At 38.1% G+C, this 23077-nt stretch overlaps 1 protein-coding gene across 1 annotated transcript; it reads left to right on the top strand.

Annotated features, from left to right (window-relative positions):
* Positions 1 to 2223: 2223 nt before the first annotated feature.
* Positions 2224 to 22776, top strand: jph2 (junctophilin 2). The gene is made up of 6 exons (XM_081386650.1): positions 2224 to 3004; positions 10934 to 11753; positions 17657 to 17775; positions 19024 to 20120; positions 21077 to 21173; positions 21276 to 22776. The coding sequence occupies exons 1-5, from the start codon at positions 2626 to 2628 to the stop codon at positions 21155 to 21157; spliced, it is 2496 nt and encodes an 831-aa protein (XP_081242776.1). The 5' UTR covers positions 2224 to 2625; the 3' UTR covers positions 21158 to 21173; positions 21276 to 22776.
* Positions 22777 to 23077: the final 301 nt, after the last annotated feature.

The raw sequence follows: 23077 nt of genomic DNA, 5'->3' as shown, positions 1-23077 counted from the left end.
GAGAGAGAGAGAGAGAGAGAGAGAGAGAGAGAGAGAGAGAGAGAGAGAGGACGAGCGCCTGGAGGTTTCAGCACCACGAACAGGGGTATCATCCACACCATCGGCAGCCGCACTTTCGACCTGCTCATTTATTCTGTTTGTCCGCGATAAATGTATAGAAGCGTTCATGCAAATTAAGCATTTCAGAGATCTAGCTCAAAATGCACAAATGTCATATTTGTTTTCATGCTGGTTATTTTCCCTTACATCTTATTATTATAATATACACATTATTACAATAATACAATAAAAATAATAATAATTATTATTATATTTTAAAAAGTCACGACACAGTCATGAGGGTATGCAGGGGTCTTCTTTGTGATGTAATTGCATATTGGTTACACAACACTGATTTGAACAACATTGAAATATTTTTAAAAATTCAAAAAATTATATTTACAGTTTTTTTGTTGTTGTCTTTATTACAATATGATCCCTGAATGGTGAACCGTCTAAACATTATTTTACTTTAGATAATAACAAATAATGAAAAAAATGAAACATGCCTAGCATAGAAGAGGTGTGTTCAAGTAACTTTCTGTATGAATGGCATTTTAATGATTTTTTTTTTTTTTTTGTTAATAACTATACTAGCCTAATAATAGGATACAATACATGTTTTTAAAAATGCAAAATAAACTGACTGTGAAATATTGGTCTCAAACGATGTGGTGTGTTCAATAAAGATTGAGGCCTTTCTGGAGTGTACAACAGCTAAAGTGCATGGCGCCACCAGAAAGACAATACAATTTTGGTTGGACCTTACTGAGACTTTGAGATCCTATATTGTTTTGGTCAAAATTGTATTTTAAGTTCTTGTCATGTTTATGTGTGGTACTTATGGTTATGGGCGGATCGGGCTTTGTTGTAAATAGCTATACACACAAAATGTTTAATAAATAAAGAATCACAAAAAATGAAGATTGAGTAAGAATGAATATTGCTGTAATTACATCTGCCAACTGCAATACTAAATAGAAACCAGCAGAGGGCGCGGTTTCCCTCCACGCATGTTAAATCTATTCTGTGAAATCAAGTGGAGCTCATTCAGGTTTCTCTGTCAGCATTATCAGCATGGATAATGAGTGCAAGCTGGCCTCTGTTCAACAATCACTCGACTAAGACCAAGACTAATATATCATTTTACCGTAGAGAAAATATATATATTTTTAATCTTCAGCTTGAAACTATAGGCCTACTGTTAAACAATACCAGTGTAGACTTTTAGTTATTTATTTATAGAGTCAGTCAATTAAGCTTTCATTTAAACCATTTTTGTTAACATGGCTATAATATTTCTTAAGTATAAAAAAGTGTTAAGAAACAGACAAAATGAAAAAAGACACGGTTAAGTAAACAGAAGAAAATGAAAAGAAGAACAATGAGACTAAAATAAAAGGAAAAAATAAATAGTAAATATTATAAATAAATAAATCCTCCGTTTAAAATACTTTAAAAACAACATCAGTGTCTATAGACATTTGCTTATTTATTAATCGAATCAGAGTCAACAAAGCTTTAATTTACATGCTTGTTAACATGTATGTTAAGTACAAAACAAGTGCTAGAATTTTTTTAAAAGTTAAAAATGTAAGGTTAAGTAAACAAAGAAAATGAAAATAAACCAGAGGAGAATAAAATAAAGATCTTATAAATAAACAAACAAACAAATAAATAAATAATCATAATTCCAATATAAAATACAACAGAAATCATTTTAGATGCAATATAATATTTGTCATTTTTATTGCACTATTAGACTGATGTTACTCAGTCTATGTACACTCTGCAAAACACAACAGGTCAAATGTTGACCCAGTGACTGCTTAGGATGATCTGTTTACTGTATGAGGTGTACTCACTTTTCCACTTTTCCCTTTTATGTTTGCTTGATTACTCTAAAAAAGTGTGTAAGCAGTGTGCCCTGTATAGCAAAAAAAAAAAAAAGAAAAAGGATGCTACTGCATTAACAGTTTCTAGTATCTAACTTATAAACTAAAAAGTAAACACTTAAAATATCAGACACAGACTCCACCGACCCCTGATATGGACACTGAGCCCAAACCCTATTCTGCAAGTGATCTGGCAGCGCTTTTAAAAGTGCCTGGGTGCTGAGGGCCGATTGGCCTGTATTTTTGGAACTGTATTGGGATCTGGTAGCCTTGTTGGGACAGCAAACACATTTCCAGCAGCACCAAGTGCAAAGAGGGGAGGCAGGGAGAGGGGAGAGGGGTTGAAAGCCATGAAAGACCACTGGCTCTCAATTCGATTAAATAGATAAACTCAAACAATATCATGTAACAAAAATTTTGAAAACAAACAAATAAAACCAATCCTCCCTCTCCCAAGTCATTTCAACTTCAAGCTTTAGGACGTTTATTTTAAGGATATAGCCTACCTATCAACAAATGATGAGCCTATACGACGATTCTACAAGTTCAGCACCAGGAAAAGATCTTCTCTCCATTTTACGCATCCATGGAATTTGACAGATGGATTTAACAGCGCCTGATAGAGATTAAGTCGTTCGTTATTGTTATTATCTGAAAGTTTCAAAAGTTAGAAGTAATTGCATTGAGAGTGATGAGCGGAGGTCGCTTTGAGTTCGATGATGGCGGAGCTTATTGTGGAGGCTGGGAGGGAGGTAAAGCGCACGGGCACGGGATCTGTACCGGACCGAAAGGACAAGGAGAGTTCTCCGGTTCCTGGAATTACGGGTTCGAGGTGGTGGGAGTCTACACCTGGCCGAGTGGAAACACATTCGAGGGGTATTGGTCCCAGGGGAAGCGTCATGGTCTAGGTGTGGAGACTAAAGGACACTGGATCTACAAGGGAGAGTGGACGCACGGATTCAAAGGCAGATACGGGACGCGCATCAGTCAGGGCAGCGGTGCCAGATACGAGGGCACTTGGAATAACGGACTGCAGGATGGTTATGGCACGGAGACCTATGCGGATGGCGGTAAGGTCGGAGAATGTACTTTTGTGAGCGCAAACTGCATACTGTGAGCTGACATTTTAAGACCAGGGTTAGTATGTAACGCAATGCCTACACCGGGGGTGAGGAGTTCAAGAGTCGGTTTCCAATTCCGACTGAAATTGAGTTCTTAAATCGAGTACACTGTAAAACATGATATGATCAATAAGTTATGTTAACACATGTTTTTACATTGCTTTAACTTATCGAAATAAGTCAAAATATATAAGTTAGGCTATACAAGATGCATCTCGTTTTTTAAGTCAGTTTAATGAAATTTAAGTTGAGATGACTTAAACATCCAAGTTGATTGTTAAAGCAGCAACTTTTTTTTTTGCAGTTTACTTAAAATCCTTAAAGGGAAAAATGCGCTAATGTGCTAAATGCGTTTGTGCTAAATTAGAACAGAGGATAATTTCAGAATTTAGCAAAACACATCAGAAATAGGCTAAATGTTGGCTAATACAATAATTAGCCTGCTAACTATGAACAAAAATACTAAACTAACAGAAATGTGGTAATATAGGCTATTCCATTAAAATGAAATTAATTCAGTGGTTTTGATCCCCCCAAAAAGGAAGCGGCTCAGGTTCAAACCATTCGAGAATCAAATGAACCTGCTGGCGCTGAAGCCTATGGTTTTGATTCGCTAAAAACCGAATCATATGAATCGTTTGTTCCAGTACACTGGTCGCGATGTGTTGCCGCACGCTAAAAAGTAGCCTAGCTAGTGCACTAAATACAGTGACTATGTTTAGAATGGAATAGATGGAATAATACACAATTTAGTGAATTATCCTCCTGAGACCCTGTGTCCTCATATGAGGACATTACATTTTTGCCTCTTGACACAATGATAGTCAAATTTGTAAATCTTAGACATGTTGGCCACATTTAGGGACACTGCCCACACCATCTTGTGGTGATATAACAACATTACACCAATGTCAGTGAGAAGAAAATGGCTGGAAAATCAGCAAAATATCAGCAAAACACTTCCCGAAAGAAAAATGACCCAGGTAAAAAATCTATTCAAATTATATGAATGAAACAAATGTATTTATGTACAATACTGTCTCCATCATCATATGGGGATTAAAATTTGACATATTTTAGTAATAGTAGCACTCCAGGACATCAGTAAATGTGAAGTACTCGTTTGAGGACATTGGGACTATATTACGTTATTTATTCTACCATGTGGTTAGCTAAACTTGGGAATTTTTAGACGGATCGCAACAGCATTGAAAAAACAACATTTGTCTGTGTGTGTATGTGTGTGTGTGTGTGTGTGTGTGTGTGTGTGTGTAAGCATGAATTATTGAGTTAACATGGAAAAACTGGTTTGCTTTAGTGCAGAAAACTGGTAAAAATCAAGAATTTCAAAATGAAAGTGAGCCAATAAGTGGCCTTCTACTGCTCCCTGCTGGCCTTTACCAGTACTATTATAAAAATCAGATTTTGTCAAGTGTTTATCACTTCATTTGTACTGACACTTCACATAATTGCTAGTAAAATGGTAAATTATTGACCCACTGTCCTCACATGAGGACATCATATGGTAAAACATAGACCCACTGTCCTCGCATGAGGACATCATTTTCTGCAAAAACTACTTCCAGTACAAAAACAAATTTTAGTTATTATACTTATTAGGTCCAACTTATGCCAAATAGCAGGAACAATTATAAAATGCACACCAGGCAAGCTCTCGGGTCTCAGGAGGTTAAATCTGATTAAAATTAAAATCTGTAAACTCAAAACCTTAAAGCTGTTAAAACTACTTCAAACTTTCTGGTCTAGATTTCTCAAGTCAACTTCCAAGTTCGTTTATGAACTTTAGGCTACTCATCTAGTTTTTAAATAGTAGCTAACTTAAACTGTATTTTACGGTAAGTGTTTCACAGTAGTAGCCTTTGGTACACATAACTTCACTATGCTTGTCACGTTACCATGTTAGTTTACACGTTTAATTTAGCTTGAAACATCTAGAAGTCATCTTTGAAATGGTTATTTTGCATTTCAATCCAATTTTGTATAAAATGTCTTAACTTTTGATTCAAATAATGAATAAAAATAATATTTTAGAAAGATATTATCACTGTGTGAAGAAAATTCACATCCAGTATAGCCTATACAATACTGTAATTTCTATACAATACTTTTTTCAAGTAACTAGTAAAGTAACACATTACTTTTAAATTTACAAAAAAATATATATATCTGAGTTTCTTTTTTAAATGAGTAACACAAGATGCTTTGTTTTCATATTTATTGACTGACAGCTCTCCTGTCCCCATGTTGAGAGAAATCAGGAGTGCAGGTGTTGGTTACTGTAGTTATGAATGTGTAAATGTGAGCATGCATTTACTCATCTCACTTGCTAAAAAAAAAAAAAAAAAAAAACAACGTTTTTTTAGTATTCCTCAAAATGAATAAAAACAGGAAATGCAAACTCAGAATATTACACAAACCTGCAATAATGAAATATGCTAATTATCACAAATATAGGCCTACTTTATAAATTTAATCTCACTTTATTAACTGTGCATGTTTTGCTGCTGACCTTCGATGATCCAATTCAACCATACTAATAAGCAAAAATGACTTCAGATAAACATCACGTTTGTGTTTCTTTTTGTTGTTGTTGCTGTTGTTTTTATTGCTTAAGTAAGAGTGTCAAACTTTCTTCTACTTTGTCCTAATCTTCTGCAATCCAGAATTGCAGCACAGAGTAATGCAATATTGTAACGCATTGCTTTTAAAAGTAACTTTCCCCAACACTTATCCTTTTACATTGCTATAAGATTCATATGAATATACCTCTAAAAAAATTCAGATGAACAGTCATTTACTGAATACATGTTAGTAGTATAAACATGAGGCTTACACTGATGGAACCCTGGTGTTGCCACAGATGGCCTTTTGGGTAAATGCCTATTGCTAAGAAACATTTGCCAGTTGCAGAATGGAGGGTGGTTACAAATTAGTGTCACAAATCCTGTTCTTTCTAGACGTGTGGTGTGAGTACAAATAAAAAGGCTCATTCACCAGTGGCCAAGTTGTTTTTCTTTTGTTAAGCCACATTAGGCTGTTACGTCGACTGACTTTCCCTTCTTTTAAATCCTTTAAATTTTTAGTCTTATGTAAATTAAGTGTCAATTTTTGTGTCAATCAGTTTGGGGCTAATCAGCAGTTTTGACATTATAGATTTTAGCTTTGCATGTGCATATATAGTGGTGACTGTGAAAAGTATTTGGATGCTTAAACCACACTTAAGATTGTATGGATGTCACTGCATTAAATAGCAAAATATCAAACCAAGCAGCACATGGACATTTTTCAAATAAAACATTAAACACAATAACATTAGAATATATAATATAAGATTATACATTATTTATAACATAATATATTTTACAATATAGCAAAAATATGCTGTTCAACAATACATGTGAATGTTCATCAAACATTAGTGAAAATGTTTATAGTTACTGTAATGAAAAATACCTGTAGAAAACGGACTTGTCCACTAAAATTGAATTAAAATTCATAGATTTCAAAGTTCGGCTAAATGTCCATATACATTCTGCGGCCACTGTTTATTGGTTGAAAAGGATGCAATTACATAATTTTAAGAGTGTGTCTAGTGTAGGTGTTTTCCTATATACTGTATCTATTGACCTGGTAGCTGAGTCATCACTATTAGTAATGTTAAGTGCTAGTGCAGCACGGTTTGAATAAAGGCACAATAAATAGCCTTACCAATCCCTGTGGACTGATGGATCTCAGACATGTGTTGCATGACAGGACTAGACCCACAAGCCCCCATGACATAAATAACCACACGTGGTTTATTACCCCAGAGGTAGTTATGAAAGACACAGCACGCTAGCAGTTGTACCGCTCCAAATACCATTGTCTCTCATGCCTGAAGTGACAATGAGCTTACGGGTAGCCTGAATTTGAATACAATGCAGTGTTGTAACACAATCTGGAGTTTAGTTAAAGGGATGATAATTCTGTCACCATTTACTCACTTATGTCCTGTACGACTTTCTTAATTCTGTGGAACACAAAAGATTATGTATTGAAGAATGTCAGTGGAGTCCAAAACAACATTGGAGACCACTGACTTTAACTGCTACACAGGAAAAAAAAATAGTGTAGGATTTACTTTGAAACCGTTTTCACTCACAAATTGCTTGTAAATTTCCCAGATAATTAAAGAAACGGTAAAGGCCCGTTCTCACCAAAGACGATAGCTATAAGGCTAACTATAAAGTTTTAATGATCTTTCCAATTCCATGAGAATAGAGAAGTCCACACTGCAACTATAACGGCAAAGAAGAACAATATCATTGGAATCACTTTCAGAACGTTTTATTTTTTCAGATGATGAACAATAAAACTGTGACAGCCAATCAGAATCCACCTGACTTTAAAGAACACATAAATTAACATTATCGTCCCTTGGTGTGGATCTACTTTTTGTTATAGTGGCACCATTATGTTCAGTTTAGCTTTATTTTCATGGATTTTTAGTTTGTTTCTCCTCTGTTACCTGTTTCCTGTTCCTGCCAGTAATCAGTTGTCATGGGCTGAATCTGAAATCGTCCCCTATACCCTCAATAGGGGATTATTTGAGGGGACATCCATTTGTAGTGGTGTCCAAAACCATAGTGGACGTTATCGAGTGCACTCATTCAATCCCACATTGCACCGCAATAACGAGTGTACAGCCAAAATACACTCAACGACCGTCTGAATTCGCTCCCTCGTTTTCATTCAGTCCTTCAAGTAAACTGTATTAGTGGACTAATGTTGGGAATAGGGATTGAGTGTTTTGGGGCAATTTCGGATTCAGCCATGAACATTCATTTAACAAGCACACCTGTCTGTATTCAGTTCATTATCTCTGTGTATTTAAGTTCCTCCTTGCATTCAGTTTGTTGTCTGGTATTGTTTGTGCTTGCACGCTGTCTCACATCATTGTTTACTTTGTGTTTAAATAAAAATACTTCTATCTGAATCTTCTTCATCATCATTGGACTGTAACGTGACAGAATACCGAACCACCAAATTGAGAAGAAAATGGATTTTGCAGCGACACTCATCAACTTAGGCCCCGTCCACACTACTGCGTTTTAGTTTAGAAACGGAGAATTAAAACGAAAACGATCTCTGTCCACACCAGCGTTTTAGCTGCGTATTAGAATTGATCTCCGTCCACATTAAAACGACTGAAAACGCAGATCACGTGACCATTCTCCAACACTGGGCATGCGCGTGCCGGTGTAAACACAACATCATTGATAAAATGATCCCACCATGCGCTGGTTCTTCCCGGGTTAACCCAAAACAGACGCTCCATGTGCGGTCGGTTCCCGCCGCTGCACACGGGAATTGGCACAGATCGCTGGAATAATAGCTTGCCTCCAGCGCATATTGGCAGTTATAGCATTGTAAAATGCAGAATTTACTTGCACAACAGCTGCTGGCAAAGATATACGTCATGACTGATGACACCCAATCATAGAGCCGAGCGTGAGCCTCTACTACGTCATCGTTTCTAAAGTCCTCCGTTTTGACCCGTCCACACTAAAACGCGCTCCGGAGATTCAAAACGAAAAACGGGTCGGCAGCGTTTCTAAACTTCTCCGTTTTGGGTCTCCGTTTTTGCCGTTTTAGTGTGGGGGTGCAAACGTAGCAAAAGGTCTCCGTTTTTAAACGGAAACGCAGTAGTGTGGACGGGGCCCTAGCCAGTAAGAATCTCTCTTGGACTCTTACTCTTACTCTGCCTGCTTTAGTCAACTGACTGCAAGATCCAACTTAGATGACAAGACCATAAAGTCTCTTTATTGGATGGGGCGAACTTTTACAGCCCCCTTGACTTACCAGACATGGGAAAATGAACCTGGAAAGAAGCGATCCTCCGTTGTCTGCAGTGTGCATACCTGCAGCTGATGGATGTGTTGTCGACCACTGCAGAGCGCGAGCACTCTCCCACAAAAGGATAGGAGCCTGAGCCCACTGCAGAACTGGAGAACGTGCTGACGCCCACCACGGACCCTGAGCTAATGCCAGTGCCTGCAACAGAGCCAGAGCTTGAAGTTACGTCCTTCCCGGAGCCAGCCTTCCTCCGCTGATTCGGCCCAGTACAAAGCCTTCATCGCCGCTGGTCCTGTTCAGCTCTAAGACTGTTTCTCCACTGGTTCTGCCGAGCTCTAAAACTTCATCGCCGCTGGTCTTGCCCAGCTTAAAGACTTCATTGTTGTGGATAATACACCCACCCTGCCTCCCTCTCCCACTTGCCCAGGCTAGCTGGTCTCTTGGCCCCACCTTCACTGGCGCCCTCCAGTCCCTGAACTCCACCATTGCATTTACCCTTCAAGTTTTGCCTGTATTGGATCTGCTGGGCCACCATACCCATAACTCCACCTCGGCCCAACGACCTTTCGGCTCCACCTTGACTCCTCGCCCTCTTGGCTTCACCGAGCACCCTCGTCCCTCGGCTCCACCTCGGTCTGCCTGTGCGGACTTCCGGGACTCTTGTGCTTCATCCCTCCACCCCTTCGGCTCCATCAGGCTTTGCCTTCCCTCCGGATCCACGTTAGTCTTCGGTCGCACGGGAGTCGCCTCAGTCCACCGGCACCCTGGCTCCACCTCATTGGCTCTTCGCTGCTGCTCCGCCTGATCCTACGGTGTTGTCCGGTTCTGTCATCGCCTTGGCTTCACTCGTGTCTCCAGATCTCTCGGTCTGGTTCTTCGCCAGCCCCTCGTCCACCTCCAGAGCCCCCACCCTCCCTACCCCTCTGTCCATCTGTTGCGGCTCAAAGCCGCACCTTTCCGGTGGGGGGCGTTCTGTCACCATTATGTTCAGTTTACCTTTAGTTTCATTTTCATGGACTTTCTCTTCTGTTACCTGTTTCCTTTGTTTCAGTTTCCCGCCACTAATCAGTTGTCATGGACATTCATTTAACGAGCACACCTGTCTGTATTCAGTTCATTATCTCTGTGTATTTAAGTTCCTCCTTGCATTCAGTTCATTGTCTGGTATTGTTTGTGTGTTTGTGCTTGCACGCTGTCTTGCATCATTGTGGATTCCCTGAGTTTACTTTGTGTTAATAATGATACTTCTATTTGAATCTCCATCATCATTGGATTGAAATGTAACATATAGGCAGTGTTGGGTACTCTAAAAAGTAATTAATTAATAGCTACTAACAGTGTGATTAGATTTCTGTACTAATTACTCCCTCTAAAAAGTATTGGATTACTTATAACTAATTATTTCCTAAATCGCACATCAACCTCAACCAGTCGAACAATAAAAGGATAGATACGAAACTGCACTTTTAATTATTTCAAATAAACAATATACAATTGCATAAATTATTCTTGAATTGACCAAAGTGTGTAAAGGGAGAAGGTTACATTAAAAACATACACTTTAACAAAAGATATAAAATTTTTATGCTAAATCCACTATTGTTTTATAGAGATTTGTTCTATAGACTATATAGTATTTAATGCAATTACATAAGAAGTAACTGTAATTAAATTACATAAAAATGATTGTACACCCTTACTTTACGTTTTCAAAGGAAAAGTAATTAAATTACAGTTATATGATTATTAAGTAATTACACCCAACACTGGTTATAGGTGTGAACGCGTCTTAACACGTTAAATTAAGTGTGAAATTTTGAAGTAGAAAGACTAAAATAGTATTTCTTGTTAAATGTTCTCCAATAATCTTTTTATTTACAACTTTGAAATATCATTTTTATATGGACAAAAGAAAAACAGACAGTTTTCATATTCAAGTCATACAGGTTTGGAACAACATGAGAGTATTTTCATTGGGTGAATGTTTTTAACGTTTCCTGATTAATGTCTTTGGCAATACAGGTACCTTCCAGGGCCAGTTCACTGGTGGCATGCGGCACGGCTATGGGGTGCGTCAGAGCGTTCCCTACGGCATGGCAGCAGTGGTGCGTTCTCCTCTGCGGAACTCTCTGAGCTCCCTGCGCAGTGAACACAGCAATGGGACGCTCCTGCAGCAGGACGTCCCGGTCATCACCGCCACCAACGCATCCGGCCAGGAGACCATGGTCAACGCGCCCATGCCTCTGGGCCCATCTCGTGGCGGCTTCGCCCTCACCCTGCAAGTGGACCCAGATGCGGTCAAGCCCAAGAAGAGAAGCCTCTTCCGCCGTGGCTCACTTCTTGGCAAGTTGAAGAAGTCTGACTCCCGCACATCCCTCTCTAGCCAGAAGAGCAAGCTCAGCTTTTTGCGGAGTGAGTCAGCTCTTAGCTCCGCTGCCAGCGATGCCAACTCCACCATCAGCCTGGGTGAGAGCGAAGGGGAAGGTGAAGGTCAAGAGTTTCCCCCTGTTGAGTCGGACATTGACGCCACCACCACTGAAGTCTACATGGGAGAGTGGAAAAACGACAAGCGGTCAGGTTATGGGATCAGTGAACGTTCTAGTGGGCTTAAATATGAGGGCGAATGGCTGAACAACCAACGTCACGGTTATGGGTGCACCACTTTCGCTGAGGGTGGAAAAGAAGAAGGCAAGTATATTAACAACCTGCTGGTGAAGTCTGCTAAGAAGAAGGTGATTCAGCTGAAGGGCGCTAAGATTAAGCAGAAAGTGGAGCGAAGTGTGGAGGGAGCCCATAGGGCAGCTGCCATAGCAAAACAGAAGGCCGAAATCGCTAACTCAAGGTAAATCATTCAACGGTTGCGGTTTATGTTTGAGTGTATAATTGAAATTGAATGCATACAATATTGTTTTATACATATAATATATCCTCCTTGATACATATAATATATATATATATATATATATATATATATATAAGGGATAATGTACAGTGAATGATCAAGACAGTATAAAAATGAAATAATAGTAAAAATACAGAATTATTTTTGTAATATTATAAGTAATAGATTAATTTCTGAAGGATCACGCAACACTGAAGACTAGAGTAATGATGCTGAGAATTCAGGAATAAAATTCTATTTGAAAATATATTAAAATGAAAAGGTTTCATTTTCATTTTACAGTTCTTTTAAATTGTAATAATAAAAACAATAGTACTGTTTTATGTTTTTTTTTAACTGTATTTATGATCAAATGAATCATAAATAAAAAAAACTATAGCGAGCATTAAAAACTTCTTTCAAAAACATAAAAAAATGTATTATTCCAAACTTTTGACAGGCAGTATATATTATATAACTAATATATAATTATAAAAAACGAAATATATATTTTCCCCCAATGAATTGGTAGATAACAAATATGTCAACACTTACACAGAGTTGCCAGCCAGAGGATGTGCTTTGTGGGAGAACAAAAAACATCCTGATACCACCTTGGTGTTGGTTTCCAGACAGTCTGTCCAAATGCAGAAACAAACAGTCTCAAATCAGGCCACATGCTCCAAGCTTCTTTTCTATTCGTGGCGTCTTGGTGGCTAGGCCTAACTCCAGACATGATAAAGAGGAGTCTAAAGCACTGACACTAATAATACAGCTTCCCTCCAGGGTAAAATATTTAGATTTACACACAGTCCTGACAGCATCTGCAGTTTATCAGATGCTAACGGTTATAAACAGCAGGCCAAATTCAGGTGCAGCGGCTTTGATAAAATCTTCCCTCCTTGTAAGGAGATGCACAAACCAAAGACAAACAGCCCTAGGTTCTCAGTCATCAAATGCATGCTGTTTATGCTCATCCCATAAAAATGAATTCATGCATTATTAAAGATGACAACCTGACAGCAGACTTAAACCAGAATGCACACAATGACAAGAAAACAGTCAATCAAAGCCCACATTTTAGGAACAAAAAACAAGACTTCTTTGTTCTCATTGCTTATACATAAGCAAAACATTCATATCTGCCAGAATATATGAAGGTAAAATTATGCCAAAATGATTTGCATGCGCATGGGTAAGATTTGTGAAAGTGTACATAAGAATGCAAGTGTAAAGTAAATTTGCATGCCCAAGAGGCAAGAGGCTTTGTAAAGGTGTAAATCAACTTCAAGTGTTTGAAAAAAATTTTTGCAGCCTTTTACCTGTTTTTTTTTTTTTTTTTTTTTTTGGTAAGTGTAATTCATGTATTTTGAAACTGCAGCTTCATGTTAACGCAAAATAAATATGAGACGCCAAAATACGTACAAAAGCATTGCAAAAGCACCAAAAGCACAGGGATTTGCAAGCGAAAACAACAGTTTGAAAACCTTGTGTAAAAAAAAAAAAATGAACTATTGCAAATGTCTAAATGTACGTATAGGCAAAAAGTTCCTGAAATAACCCAATATATACTGTTCCGTCTTTCTTTTAGCTGCACTTACAGTTTTGGCACGATTCTCTCACTCATTGGAGTTTTGCAAGCGTGAGGGGGAAGGCGGGTCCATCGTCTTCAAGTAGCCAATCAAATAAGGTTCTCACTGACTCTTGATTTACTGATTTTATCTGATTGTTTTTTTTTTTTCTTACACTTGAAAGGGGATTTACAAAGCTTCTCTTATGCATGCAAATTTAATTTACGCCTTGCAATCTTGTCCACTTTCATAAATCTTACCCTGCGCATGCAAATCTTTTTGGCATCATTTTACCTTCATAGAATAACATTTAAGTAATGTTTAAGTAAAGATTATTCAAATAAGGAGCCTATTGTTAATAAACACCTCCATGCCACTTTTCATGTGTGCAGTCATACAATGCCAGATCATTCTTTATAGATCATTATTGGAAAGAGACAAACAGACTCCTTACACCAAACCAGACAAATCAGAGAGAACAACCAGAAATCAAAACCAACACATCTGTCTACAGTGAACTTTTCTGTTGTCATTCAGTAGGTCAAAGTGTGATAAGCAGAAACAGAAACACTTTTATTCTACTTCTGAATGGTGTATGGCATATAAAAAAAATCCCAATACCCTATAATTTACAGCGGTTCTCAACTAGGGGGCTGGGGCACTCTAGAGGACTTAAAATTGTATATATAAAACAAAACAAGCATACAAATAAGTTAAAACAACTAAAAATCGAGGTATTTCTTATTTGGTTATTTTTTATAATGAATCAGGCAACAATGGTATGCTAGGTGGGATCCTTCTTACTCAGGATTTATGGTCCAAAATAAAATAAAATAATAAAATAAAATAAAATAAAATAAAATAAAATAAAATAAAAAAAAAATAATAATAAAAAAAAAAATAAAAAAAATAAAAAAAAATAATAATTTTACCTTTTTTTAAAAACTATTTTAATCCCATATCTGCAACCCCATCTCCTATCTGTACCAGACTTGCTTGCCCTCTGCCAGTGTGGTGAGATCAGAAAGGAAAACTATTGGCCGTAGAGTTTGTTCAGTGGGGTCCAGGTGCCGGTTAGCCCTTTTGCTCTAACCATAGTGTATTTAGAACAGCAGAGGGAAGACGAGACTCCTCGGGAGGCCACGGCACTGGGTGTAAATGACGCACATGGGTCTGGTGTCAGAAAAGGAGGCCTGCCTAAAAAAGGACAGGCACTGTTGCTATATCACAATCATGGGGGAATGCAACAGCTGATAGCCTCTTCTATCCTCAGCTTCTTAGACACTCACACAGACGAACTTGATGTAATCTACCACCCTCACATTCCTCCAGAAATATATATAATTAACTAATATAGATAAAAATATTGTATATTATCTAATTATCTAATATATATCAATATGAATATACAATATACCCTGAAAGTCCTGTTTTCTTTTTTAGCTGATCTTGGAACCAGTACAAAGGAGCTCTTGATGGTATCACATAAAAAAATGCGTCAGCAATGGTGTCGGATCGTTTCATGGGATATAAATTTTGCCTATCCTGCAAATGAGTGAGAAGGCTGGCAGTATATAGATGTACAACACCCTGCTTAGATCCTGAACTCAGGCACTGCAGCTCATTTTATTGGTGATTATCAGAGTACATGATACCCGGATGCATAATTATAGACAATGATGCTTTACAGTGCTTTTTAAGCTTTTTCTGCATTTTTAAGTAAATATATTCTTATTTATGCAAATAAAATAAGGATGGCAAACATGATGGATCTAAAGAAAAACCAATTCAGAGATTAGAGAGAGTTTATGTCAGATAATACTTTGCTGCTACATATAGCTTACTATCATTCTTTACCAAGAGTGATTCTAACATCAGTCCTTGACAACACCATCACAAAAAACTTTTGATCTAAGTACAAAAGGTGATTAAAAACATATGCAAGGCAAAAATTAACTGGTTGTATTCTGATACATCATATATTTGGAATGCTGACCTGTAATGCGGTGTGACATGGTAAATTGCAAAGATAAATATACAGTGGAATAGTTCCCACATGAGAAGCATTACTAAAGTAGAACTTGATTTGCATGTTAATGAATTTACGGTCAATGGGTTTCATTATTAGCCTACTAACATCACACATTCTAATCTTTGCAGAAAATGGCATCTATCACAGATCTGTCAACAAGCCACTAACCTAGTAATGTAGAAGAAAACATTGCAATAGCTGAAAGCATGATTTTATAACATTATTTTAAATTTATCATGGTTTTTATATTGTACATGCATGGCAGCATTAAGCAATAGTTGGTTACAGTAGAGAATTTATGAAAGCAACTGCCTAGAATTTAATGCAGACATTACTGTAAATGTATATCTGTGACATATCAATGGGAGTGTCTGAACTTTTCTAAACGTTCCACTTACAGCCACCCTCAGTACAGTGTCTTTAAGTGGTAGGGCTATTTTGAACTCAGGATGAAATTACAGTATGGAAAATATCACAGAGTAAATACTACAAAGCAGTTTTTAATCAAAGTGACTAACAAAATGTTTAAGAGCGAAGGTTTGCCATCTTTACTGCATGCGTAAAGACAAAAGCACTTATACATTCTTTAAATGCAAACTTAGGCGTTGTTAAAAATAATAAATGTGTAAAACATTGTTTTTTCTGCATAACTGCTTGAAAAATTTTGTAAATATGAAGAAAAAAAAAGTCAAATCACGCTGTAACTAGTGTTTTGTGGCCTGCACTGTAATTGTGCAGTGCAGTAATTCTTAATGTGACCAACACCAATAAAACACATGAATAATTTATTTCAAGAATGTAATCAGTGCATGCGGTAAGGCATAAAATGGTGGTCTTCTCTAAAGCAACGTGTCCTATCACAGCAGTACTCATCTCTCACTGTGAGGAGCAGGGTGTTAAAAGAGTGATTTATTTTAGTTTCAGCTCAATGGGTGAAGAGGACACCCTCCTCTGCTATTAATAACCCCCCTGTCATACGACCCCCCAGCACACTTCTTCCTCTTGTATTCAAGTCAAACATACGGCGAGCAACCCAAACACTTGCAGCTCTTGGGTCAGTAGGGCGTTCTCTGGAACATTCTTCAGTATTATTGTTGTTCTAATGCACTGACTGGGATGGGTACTGCATGGGATTCTTAAGTGCTGAGGGGATGTTAATGTTACTTTTTATAGTGCAGACAACTGCTAACCCATCTCTCTAAATAAAGACGAGGCGGGATGTCTTAGGTTGCTCTAGTTCTACTAGCAAGATATGGTTGAAATTAGACAAATACACTAATATAGTCTAATATTATGGAAAAAGGTCACATGCCTTTCCTCTCATAACATAACAAATAGTCCAACTATATGAGAACTGAAGATGGTATCTTTGCCACATGAAAATATTAATCTAATGGCAGAAATTAATAAAAGTTTTCCTTTAATAGTGCACCTCTGAAACACTGCCACAAGATATTACATTTATACACTGTTGTAGACAGGTTTTAACATACAGTCCTAATAAATGTCTATTTTGGTTTTATTGAAGCCATAGAAATGCTCAGTCTTTATGGCTCGACTGGTAGCGCATGTTAACAACAGTACCAAGACTGTGGTTTTGGCTCAAAGGGAATAGAAGATTCAAAAACAAAAACATAAAAACTGCTTACAAAAAATGAATCTCAAATATACACTGCGAGTGGTTAAAAACATCTGCCAAATATGTAAGCAGGATGCGCACCATTCAGAATAGAATTGAGAATGCCTTTAATTGATATTCAAGTTGCTGCAATTTCTTACTAAAAGTTTGTCAATACAAATATACATAAACAAGTATACGTAAACATGATACATACAAGTAATTTAGTACATAAAATGAAAAATAGATATTTATTAAATTATAAATATCAACTTATATTCACTTAATTTTTTAATGATATTTAATAAACTATTGGAAAGCAGGGTGGAAGAACACTCCCCAGAATGCATTGAATTTCTATGAATTGCAATTCAGTTTCTTTCATTCCATTTCAACTTCCTGTGGGGTGTGGATAGGCCTAATTCAATTCAAATTCACACTCATGAAGTGAAAGGAACACAATTCTTCAATTATGAATTGTGCCCAACCCTGGTAAACACATTATATAACAAAATTTTAAAGGGCAAATATAAGTTTTCACACCATTTCCCCCCCACCAATCTCATTCTTGACCACAACATTAACTTGATTTTCCAGCTTTTGATTTAATACCAATGACTGAATGCTTTTTCCCTCTTCACAGAACGGCCCATGCCAAAAGCAAAGGTGACGCCGCAGAACAGTCAGCTATCGCTGCTAACAATGAGTCTAGTATAGCTCGTGTGGTTGCCAGAGAGCTCTCTCCCTCCTTCCATCAACCAGGTAGATAGAAGATTTCATTGTTTGCTAAATGTATATCAACCGAGGCCACAGGAGCGGAGGCTGGTAAAGATCCTCCCGATCCAATGACAGTGTGTTTGATTAACGGATGTGAGCTCAGAGAAGTAAATGTAGCATGCATGCTTGTTAATCCAGACAAAGTCAGATTCGCAGTACGGCAGCGTTCATTACAGAACAGTCTAGGTGCTGATAATGTTTTAAGTCCCTAAAGAACACATGCAAACATCTCTGAGTGTCTAAAACAGGATTAGATTGCTGGGACAAAAGCCCCTCATCAGCTCACCGTGTTTCTATCTGTCCATCTGAAGGGCACTGCTAAGCTCTTGATGGTTTTATTTTGGCACGGTCTGTCTCCAAAATCTTAGACAAAGCTGAAGAAGAGCGATCACATTTCATCTATCTTCTATTCTGTCCCTGAGTGGTTGCATTCTTGGCCTTTGTTAGCCTGAAACTGAACATGTTATTCAAGACCCTGGTCTTGTGTTTAGGTGTTTAAAATACAGTATAGGCCTCTTTTGCGTTTTTGTGAAAATGATTGAAAAGAAATGTGATAATGTGATACAGATTCAGAGATAGACAGACAGTGAGGCAGCACATGGACTCCAGTATACCCTCAAATACATTAGCATGCACTTCCAATTATCTCATAACTGCCAGCACTTGTAAGAATTTTAATCAAAACTAAAATAGTTATAATATGCAGTCTATTCTATCATCCACTCCTTTATGATACTATATTTTGAGCATGAATCTGAGACCAAGCAATTGCTAGGAATGGCAGAATGAAAGATTGAAAAAATGAAAAAATAAAGATAAAATTTATATCTCAAGAAATTAATTGTTCTTTTGACCATTTCTTTTTTCATTTTAATATAAATATCTGTAAATATCAACTGTAAAAGTGACTGTAAATGTACAGTGGTCATATCAGTGATTAGAAAAGGTATTTTGTTCTGCACAAGATGGGTATCACAGGTTAATAAACATAAACCTAAGATGAATTTACCTCAAACACCAACATTTTTCAGAGAAGATCAACTAATTGTATTGGTTGCTTGGGAACATAAATAAAAGCCTGGAAAACATAAGCATTTAATTAGTGCACCTTTAAAACTATCATTTAAAAATGATTGTATGTGTAAAAAAAAAGTTAAATTATAATCAGCCAGTATCAATATCATCTATTGAACCTATATTGTAATAATGCATGCATCACATGGTGTCCCTCAGGTCCTGAGTATCTGAAAAAACGAGCCCTGCAGGAGGTTGCTGAGAGTCATGAGAACACGGACATTGGGATGCACGAGCCCTTGTTGGGTGAGGATCCCCAACCAACACCCCCAGAGAGCCCCTTCATGCATGAGATGGAGAGTCCAAGACCAAGCTCCACCTCTGCACGCACCCCTTCACCCACTCCAGTCATCGTCACTCACACACCCAACAAGGAAGATCCAAATCTCTTGAGCCCTGGCAACTGGAATGGAGACAAGGTCAGTCGAGGCAGTGGTAGCAGAGGCAGCAGTCGAGCAGGTAGTAGGCCGAGCAGTAGACCCACCACCCCGTCGTCTACTTCTGCCGTTGCTCCCGCTCCAGCAGCCCCTCCTGAGGAGCATTCTGCTCCCAGCAGCAAGGCCCCATCCCGTACCCCTAGCCGCCAAAGTGCCAAAGCAGAGCAGGGTTCGGACCTGGAAATCAAAGCCCTGCAGAAAATGGACTCAGAGTCAAAAGCAGCAGAACCGGTCCCTGCTGCAATGCCAGTAAGAACCAGCCTCGTCCGCCCCACTGACGAAGAAGAACCACCTCACCCTGCTCATAAGCTGTCCTCCAAAGCAGTCACGCCAGAGCCAAAGGCAGCTGAAGTCAAACATAGAGCTGAAACAAGGGAGCCTGTAAATGAGCGCCCAGCTTCGATGACAGAAATCAAGCCTAGGTCTTGGACAGAAGTCAGGGAGGAGAAGAAATTAACCAACAAAGCTGAGCCTAAACCTTCACTGAAACGAGAACCAAGCCCTGCCCCAAAAGCTGCCCAAGAGCGCCCAGCTTCGATGACAGAAATCAAGCCTAGGTCTTGGACAGATGTCAGGGAGGAGAAGAAATTAACCAACAAGGCTGAGCCTAAACCTTCACCGAAACGAGAACCAAGCCCTGCCCCAAAAGCTGCACCAAAGCCTGAGCCCAAGTCAGTGCCTAAACCAGAACCTAAAGAACCTGTTGTCAAGCCGGTTGCTAAACCAGTTGCCAAGGTCGAGGCCAAAATTGAGGCGAGGCAGAGGTCTATTGTGAAAGCCTCTAGTGAAGCCACACAAGAGTCTCTGGAACTAGATGAGGTAAGGCTAACAAATCAAACCTTGATATTCTTTGTGATAACAAGTAAGGTCTCAATGGGTCTTTTCAATGAATATTTGAATCCAACTAGACATCCCAAAGATTGCAGACATACTTCCAGACTTGCATAGCATAACAAAAGCAAATTCAGCAAAATTGCTTTTTATAACCTTTGCCTGTTTTCTTGCATTAATCAATAAATCTCAATTTAGAGTACAGTGGCCCGCCTTATCTTAGTTTCAGATGTCCTCCCATTGAGCCATGGAATGAGAAGCTCATTCTTCTAAACAGCTTTTGACACACTGCTCTGAAACACAGACAGATTGTGTTCCTTTAAATCTGGCCCTGGCCCCAGTCCATTTTTCACAATCAGGCATATCTATTCAAGGCTGAACCCTCAAAATAACAAATTCTCACCTTCAGAAAACCCCTTGTGGTCTGTCAGAAACTCAGTATTGCATTGCATCACAGCAGCATCTTGTGGCTCACCGAGCATACGCCACACCGAGCTGCTCCTATAGAAAAAATGATTTGTAAGCAGAAGGACTTTTACCCATTGCATCTGAAAAATTTGCGATTTTATCCACATGTGGCAAAGTGTCCAATGCTGCTCCTGGAGGGCCAGTGTCCTTTATAGAGTTTAGCTCCAGCCTACCCCAACACACTTGCCCTACAGGAGCAGGATTGGACACTCCTGCTCTAAGACAGCGGTGTCCAATCTTGCTCCTGGACGGCCACCTTCTTGCAGAGTTTAGCTCCAACACACCTGCCTGGAAATTTCCAGCAACCCTGAAGGCTTGATTTACTAGTTCAGGTGTGTTTATTTAGAGTTGGAGCTAAACTGCTGTAAAGTGGCCTTTGAGCAATTCCACAAGTAAATGCCACCTGGATCACCATCATTTGGTTATTATACTTTACACAACAGACACTAATGGGTGTGAACTCTTTTTTTTCTTAGGGGCCAAACACGATTATGATCTGCATGGTTATATTCCTGAACATTGGTTTGGCAATTCTTTTTGTTCACATCTTGTCTTGAGATGACAAAGCCTAAGGTAAGCTGCTACATATCCTAACTCTACTCTGCATTTATTAAATGCAACTGTTTTTTTTTTTCCTTGTAAAAACACTGTGGGTATTATTACACCTTTTTCTAGCCAAAACCATCCAGGTGAAAGAAACTACCGTGAGGAGCTGTGAGGATGCACTGCGCTCCATTAACGGCTCTGTTGTTGCGTTATCCAGTTTCAGAGCAGCCCTCCTGAGCTACTCAGATGGTTGCCATCTGCAGTTGGACCGAGTGCTCGCAAATGATCGGTGTGTCCCAGTGCCTGAACATTATAAAATAAAGCATTTGCTTTGTTTGTGAAAGGTACTGCTGCATTGAACAGTTTTGTTGAAATCTAATGCAGCTGGAAGCGAATCATCTATAATAAGGGCTAATTTACATTGAGCACATTCACAATCATGTCACGTATCCTATAGAGCAGAATATGTCATTTAGCACGTAATATTCATCTTTGGAGAATAAACAAATAGTTATGACATTACGAAATGGGTCAGTACTGTTTTTCTTTTTTCTTTTAAATGGCTAGAACAAACATAAAATCTACCAGTGCAAGTGCACTTATGCTTTAACACCAGGTGGTGTCATGCATCACAATCTCAGATGCTGTATGCACATTCAATGTCTTAAAGTCTCCCCCGCATGACAAAGAATAACATGGCTGAAAAAAATATATATTTAATTGGTATATATATATACATCCCTATTGAGAGAGCCTCCAAAAGTTGCCATGAGAGATTTTAAAGAAGAATATTAAAATACCACTATTTATTGAATGGAACCAGAAAAGAAATGTTGTGGCTTACTAACTGTTGTACTGTGAATTTGTGATGGTTCTTCAGCATTTTTTCTGCCTGTATTAGACATAAAACAGTGTGCAAGAGATTTGAGAATGTCCAAAACCAGGTTGTGCAACAAAAGTGTCTTTTATGCATGTGTGGACATTTGAGTGTTTTTGTACATTTTTAAATTATGTACATTATCAGATAAATGCACATTTCATTATTATATCTAATGCAGTATTAAAAATTTTCAATTTACCCCTTGTATACTAGTAAATATTACCTCAAATTTGTAAAGGTCTTATTGGAAATACGGTGTTAACTGTCCAAAACGTTATTTATTGATTAAATAAAGGGGTGTTATAAATAGTCATATATAGAATAGTTTTATCTGACTCATTCACAAGTCCTAATTCAGAATTTACAAATTAGAGACTCAAAATACAGATTTTAACCCATTGTTTTAACCCTTTTGCCTTAAAATCACTACATTTAGTTTTTTTCACTGTTTGCAACCTTAAAAGTTTAAAGATGTATTTGTTTAGAATATATGCTGTATTCTCAAAGAGAATTGTAGCTCGAGCTGTACAAAATACAAGTTGCTCATCAGATGGTTTCTGTAACATGACTTGCATATGCATTACATTTAGCTAATAATTAAAGAAATAGTATTCAGCATGGTTATAATACCTTTCATTACTTGAGTTTTCTCTATTTGAAAGTTCCTGCAAATTCTTAGCGTCTTGTATTTCAGCACTTACAATAAAATAAAATTCACCACAAAATTCAAATAAATTTCCTTCAACTGCACATCTGTCAATCTCTTTACTTTTGAGAGTCAGCATTAGAACGTTCTGTTTCTAGAAGCATTGCCTTTTGTCAGCTCAATACCACAAAATGTCTATCGATGATAAGAGGCAAATAAGAACAAAGAATATATTATGCTGAATCTTCTCTTGTTGAAGAAGCGGCAAGTGGGAACAAAGAATATATATTTAAACTCCACCTGTCCACCAGCTTGACATATTCTCCCCTGACTGGGTCTGAATGCCAGGCCCAATTTTAGATTAGGGTGGTTGACAGGCCTCTTCTAACACCATTTACTCAGGAA

The sequence above is a fragment of the Scardinius erythrophthalmus genome, assembly GCF_964197995.2.
Source record: "Scardinius erythrophthalmus genome assembly, chromosome: 15".
Lineage (NCBI taxonomy): Eukaryota > Metazoa > Chordata > Actinopteri > Cypriniformes > Leuciscidae > Scardinius > Scardinius erythrophthalmus.
This window is presented reverse-complemented; position numbering and strand designations above follow the sequence as displayed.

What these genes read in the sequence shown, in the direction of transcription:
- jph2 (XM_081386650.1), top strand. Translation starts at nt 2,626, where the DNA reads ATGAGCGGAGGTCGCTTTGAGTTCGATGATGGCGGAGCTTATTGTGGA. An exon ending in GGAGACCTATGCGGATGGCG is followed by an intron (nt 3,005 to 10,933) that starts GTAAGGTCGGAG and finishes TTGGCAATACAG; the next exon opens with GTACCTTCCAGGGCCAGTTC. An exon ending in TCCCTCCTTCCATCAACCAG is followed by an intron (nt 17,776 to 19,023) that starts GTAGATAGAAGA and finishes GGTGTCCCTCAG; the next exon opens with GTCCTGAGTATCTGAAAAAA.